Genomic DNA, 6,161 nt, shown 5'->3' on the forward strand with positions numbered 1-6,161 from the left:
TGGTTGATGAATAGCTACTTGATATTAAAACGGTTATTTTTTTCAGGGAGGAATGTACGTCTACCAGTTGGTTGATTGGTACATTGCTGCATTTGCTTTACCTATAATGGCTTTTTTGGAGTGTATCATATTCTCGTGGATTTATGGTAATATATATATACATATAGAAAGGTCTGAAAAATTCCCAACGATGTTAGAACTGTCAAATTTGCGATGCTAATTTTGGTCGTTCTCTTCGCGGGACTCGAACTCGTTCCCCTGTGACATCTATGGCAACACCGCCTGCATAAAGTCCAGCGCCCTAGACCACTCGGCCAGCTAGGCTATATAAAAATATAGCTTTCGCTGGCCGGGTCATTCCTTCTCGTAGGATTTAATCTAGGGCTGTAACTTAGTACACGATGTATGGTAGTACGGGACAGTTCATCTAGGTGTTATTATGTAGGATAGAGGATCAAATTAATGATGCATATCACAACAAATCAAAATTATACAAACGTCTCAGAATGTGACGACTCTATTCGCTACATTGCTCCCGTACTACCATACATATATATCTGAAATATTGTTGCTCGGACTTTAAATCCCAACAATTAATCAATCAATCAAATTTTAATAAACGTGACAGAATCCTCTCAGAGAAACTTTCGCACCAGGGGTAACGATATCACAAATATTAAAAAAATGCACCGTTTTTACCTATTTAGTAATTAACGTTATTTTTCCTAATCCAGTCCACTGGATTTGAGTCACCAGTTATATCTAAGGCTGGTAGTTTTGTTGGTATTGCACTTTTTTTTAGTATATTACGAGTTAGCTTTCAGTAATTGAAAGCATTCCTTGGGTGTATATCTAATTTTGTGCACATGGGGCATGTTGAGGTATTACATTGAGACAAATGTATCATTACGCGAATTTCATGATTTCATAAACCAGCCCACAGTCAAGAGAAATTGGTGATTTAAGAAATAAATCACGGAAATTCCATTTTATCATTGCTTGACGTAGGGCTAGCCATTTATGTCGCATTTCGATTCAAATAGGACTAGTTTATTCATTTTTTTTAATACACGCAGCCTATATGTTGCAAGAAGTGTCAGTTATGTGTTAATCACTTTTTTTTACCATGCTGTAGTTTATAGTACGTCATATGAAAATAATGTGTTTCTGTTTTGCTATATTACCTTTTTTAGTTTTATTTTAACACTGTCGTCATCGTTTTGTTATCTGGGCCTTTAATAGCTTACCTAAAGGTTTATCTATCTTTTAGTGATTTCGGAAAGTTTTACTATTTTAGATTAAGGTGATACGCTCGTATATTAAGTTGAATTTCAAGATAGTTATACTTTCTTCCATTGCTACTTTTCAGGTTTAGATAACTTTTCAAATGACGTTAGATTGATGATAGGAAGAGATATGCCATTATTTCACAGAATTTGCCTTGGTATCATAACGCCGTTTATTTTATTGGTAAGGTCATAACGAGTTCTTATTGAATTCTAATTATAGTAACTTCATGTATGATAGGATTCTTTCATGGATACCATGATAAAGTCAAATGTTATTTCAAACGGTAGAGACTCAAATTGTTATAAATACAAATGTTCAGTTTATTGGCCACATTTCAATTAGTGAACATGGTGAATGTTGGTCGGGTGGGCGGGGAATTTTATTTCGTAACACCTTACTCAGTAACTATTAATCGCACCCTCTTGATATTTGGTATCCAGAACCGGACAATATTCACGCATGTAGGACATTTTCCTGTAAAAGAAAATTCGGCCATTTCTGTCTTTGACTCATTTTTATCGATTCGAGTTGTTTTAGGCTTATATAAGACTTTATCATCCCTTCACCTTTATATAGTTAAAAACGACAATAGTGCCTTTATGGCATGATTAAATATTTGACATATGAATTACTTGCCTCTATGTTAGAATTGTCAATGAAAGAAAAGTGATCTTTATTGAATTTTGGTCTGACTTTTGATAAATAAATGATTCGACCATCATGTTTAATTAATGAAGCACAGTAGTCGGAAATTAATTGTAGAGTTTTATAGACTACTATCAGTAACCGTAATGCAACGGAGTTGGTCAAAGAATTTAGAGGCTGAGCCGAGACAAATGTATATACATAAAATATCAATCACCCTACCATGCACTTAACGTAACTAGAAGAAGTCAGATATTGTTGAAAAAACATTTTTAAGAGGCTGTCCGTGTAAAAATTAGAGAGATCCTATGATACGGTTAGCACAGTGTAAATTTTATCCACGGAATTTTTTGTTTCAGTGTAATTTTTATATCATTTGTATGCCAAATTTAGTAATAAGATTTGTTAAAGAGACAATTGATGGATCGGGAAACGATTTTTAAATTCCTTAACAAAGCAACCAAATTTTGCATAAAAAAGGAGATATCTCCCGTTTTCCCCTTCCCCTTAGACTGTCAAAACCCAACGATTTCAGTTTTACTTCATGTTCGCAAACAGTTATTGATCACATAACAAGTCTTAGTTTTTAATTTGGTGGCTTTGCTTTTGAGATAAAATTATATAGATTGAACATGAAATTAGCATTTTGCCAAGGTAATTGTTCTTGATTTTGTTCCATTTAGTTGATTTTAGTAGTAGATAAATGCATGATTTTCTTAAAAAAAAAGTGCAGATCTGAATGCAGAAATGAGTATCGTCAGGTGAAAGTATTGAATATATAGACTGTAAAAGCATCGTTTGTTTGGTGAGTTTACCATTGGAAGTGTCTGAATTTTATATTGACCTTTACTTAATAATTACGAGTAATGTTAAGAGACCCATTCCTTAGTAGCCTATTCTACTAACTAGACTAGCGTATCTACCACGTATGAATTGTTTACAAGTCTGTTTAAACTTTATTGTTTTTTTCAATATCAAAAACATATCTTATCCAGGTATTAATTATATCGGCAATCATCGGATACCAACCACCAACTTACGGTTCCTACGAATATCCTGAATATGCTTCTATTATTGGTTCAATCATTGCAACGATCCCATTGGTACCCATAGTTGTCGTCATGGTTACGGAAATTTACAAGTCACCTGGCAACAACTTAATGGAGGCAAGAAAATATGCTTTACTTTAAACTATATATATATACATCGTTGGGAATTTTTCAGTCCCTTCTATAAGTTTACGTTATCTTCCCTGTATCAATTTGATCCGATGGAGCAGTGTAGTGAATAGAGTCGTCACATTCTGAGACGTTGTATAATATTGATTTGTTGTGATATGCATCATTAATTTGATCCTCTATCTTACATAATAACACCTAGATGAACTGTCCCGTACTACCATACATCGTGTACTAAGTTACAGCCCTAGATTAATCCTACGAGAAGGAATCACCCGGCCGGCGAAAGCTATATTTTATATAGCCTAGCTGGCCGAGTGGTCTAGGGCGCTGGACTTAGTGCAGGCGGTGTTCCCATAGATGTCACAGCGGTACGAGTTCGAGTCCCGCGGAGGGAACGACAAAAATTTGCTTTGCAAATTTGACAGTTCTAACATCGTTGGGAATTTTTCAGACCCTTCTATATATATATATCGTAATTATTATCCTTTCTATAGTAATTGTGGCTTTGTATTTGTGTAAAACGCACTGTCTTGCTTCGCAGACTCAGTCATGGACGAATCTCCTTTCAAAATTTTGCGTCAAATGTTGTTTTAACACCGTATTACATAAACTTGAGTGCATCGCCATTTTGAATTGCCAAATGAAAATTAACCAGGAAAGGAAATGGTCCGTACTTCTTATTTTCTCATTTCCCTTTCCTGGGTTCTTGTTAACTAAACTCTCAAGTAAACCAGATCGTGGTCCTTTGGTAGATAAACTAGAATTTGAGAAATTAGGTAATTTTTTTTCAATTTCATTTTCTTACCATCAATTTACGATTAAAAAAAATTCATTTGATGAATTATGGAAAAAAAAGATAATAATTAAAATTAAAATTTTAATCTTTTATCAACTTCGTGGTGATTTGAATACGATTTATTTATATTTAGCATATGATACAAGTTTTTTCGAAAACCCATTATTCATTTTGATAAATTGTTTTTTACTGTGTAATATTGAATAAAAAATCTTGTGCAGTATTATCAATTACGTAGTTTTTGCTATGTATTACAGAAAGTTATGCATTCATTAAAACCAAGCAAAAACTGGAAGCCAGTGCTGAAAGATTAACAGAATGACTGTCATTTTGGATTCACGGAAAATACAATCATGCAGAATCTTAAAAGCAGTTTTATAAGCAACAATAAATCGTTTTGATGGTCTTTAAAGATTGCTGGTAAATGATATGGTGTAGACACAAAGAATATGTTGACGACTCACCTTACGACGAAAGTAATTGTGCCACCTGACTCAGCCGAAGAAATCACCTATCATGTAGTCCATAAAAATAAGCATAGTATTTCAATAAAAAAATTTGCAGTGTCAAGCAATATCTTCAATTTTTGCAAGAGTTTTGAACTGAAGAATTCAGAGAGCTGTGCAGTGGTAATTGAAAATTTATTAAGATTATTTTATATTTTTGTTATATATAATACTGTGCTGTATAACTTTTTCTACATTTTTCATCAAATGATTGTAAATGGTATCAACATGACATTATTCGGCAAAAGGTCATATTGTTGGAGATGGTTCGAAACTGTAATGAATCGGAATTTAATGGGAAAGACCACCTTTGCATTAAGTTAAGCTTTTATAAAAATCATACCCATGTAAACAAAATTAGTAACCTTTAATGCAAAATGCGCTTTTGTAAAATACACAAGGCTTTGCAAAATTTCGAAATCTAAAAGTCGGTTTGGTACTGATCGTCAGTGTTATCTAACATTTGCTTATACGTTGTGCCTCAATCTCTTCTTCTGTATATTTTGGGTTGAAACTATATAGGGAAAGTCCTAAATTTGCACTTTCTTCTGGCATTGTAATTAATTACCTATTTACATTTACTTTATGAACAGAATTCGTGACGTCACAGCTCAAACGATCATGATGGAGCCCATATTCCTGGGAAATTCAATTTCCCTCATTATAAATACCGATTAACTATTTAAGAAAAGGAAATTATCTTTTTTAATTTAACTTTTATCAACATTAAACACATCCATTATTTTTAAAGCTAAATTATATAGATATTTATGACTTGCACAATAACATAGTCTTCTCCTTCATGATATAACCTTGAAAGCACAAGGAGCATGATATCACTCTGATAGAGAAACTTTTGGGATTACATGTTGCCGAAATGACCGATAGTCCGTTTAGCTCAATTTCTTAGCTTTAAGAAAATATGTTTAGCGTTATAACGCAATACATGCGCGTCATAACGCTAGCCTTTCGCGAAATAAGACGAAACTTACAAGTAACAACGTGAAGCATTCCCGTAGTAACGCCAAACTTACGCGAAACAACGCAAAACTTACGCGAAATAATGCTATACTAATGCATAATAACGCCAAACTTACACGAATTAAGGCAAAACGTCTTAATTGTATTTAAGAGAGGAAGAAAACGTTTAATTTGTCCACCTTTATTTTTACACTTGAAAACAAACGTTTACATGATCCTTTAAATATACCAAAATATAAATTATTATTATTATTATTACATAAGCTTTCATATAGCGCTTATTTAACAACTATATTACACTAAGCACTTTACATTACATATATAATACAACATTGTTATAAAGTTCTAAATGAAAATGAAACATTATCTAGATAATAATAATATATGAAGGCCCTAGAAACATGAAAATCAACAAGTATAAAATCTAAGAAATTTAATTCAAAATTAAAATTTTAAACAGATGAAGGAATTGTAAAAATCTGTATATAATCTAAAATAAACGAGAAGCGTGTTCTAATTAAGAATTTCTATTGAAATTTTAGTTATAAACATAAAAAAAAGAATTTAATCGACAAAAACGTAAAAATTGATAAAAATATTGAAAAAGGTACAAATACATGTAACTATAATAAATATGTAACCTAGTTAGATATGTGTAAAATAAATGTTCGATAAAACAAAACACAATCTAAACAGTTAAGAATCTGGATATGCAAGTCTAAAAAGGTAAGTCTTGAGATTCTTTTTAAAAGACACCAGTGA

At 32.4% G+C, this 6,161-nt stretch overlaps 1 protein-coding gene across 4 annotated transcripts in view; it reads left to right on the top strand.

Annotated features, from left to right (window-relative positions):
- Positions 1-4,482, top strand: part of LOC148628253 (sodium-dependent proline transporter-like) — a 44,298-nt gene extending 39,816 nt beyond the window's left edge. For 3 of the 4 annotated variants that reach the window (XM_088585167.1, XM_088585154.1, XM_088585158.1), the window contains 4 exons: positions 47-146; positions 1,370-1,470; positions 2,931-3,101; positions 4,170-4,482. In XM_088585167.1, coding sequence (XP_088441293.1) covers positions 47-146; positions 1,370-1,470; positions 2,931-3,101; positions 4,170-4,226 — 429 coding nt within the window. In that variant the 3' untranslated portion in view covers positions 4,227-4,482. The remainder of the gene's footprint in view (positions 1-46; positions 147-1,369; positions 1,471-2,930; positions 3,102-4,169) is intronic. The other variant, XM_088585163.1, reaches the window with a different exon arrangement.
- The last annotated feature ends 1,679 nt before the right edge of the window (positions 4,483-6,161 follow it).

Source organism: Perna viridis, chromosome 1, assembly GCF_037379345.1.
Source record: "Perna viridis isolate PV_CMFRI_1.1 ecotype Kerala chromosome 1, ASM3737934v1, whole genome shotgun sequence".
Lineage (NCBI taxonomy): Eukaryota > Metazoa > Mollusca > Bivalvia > Mytilida > Mytilidae > Perna > Perna viridis.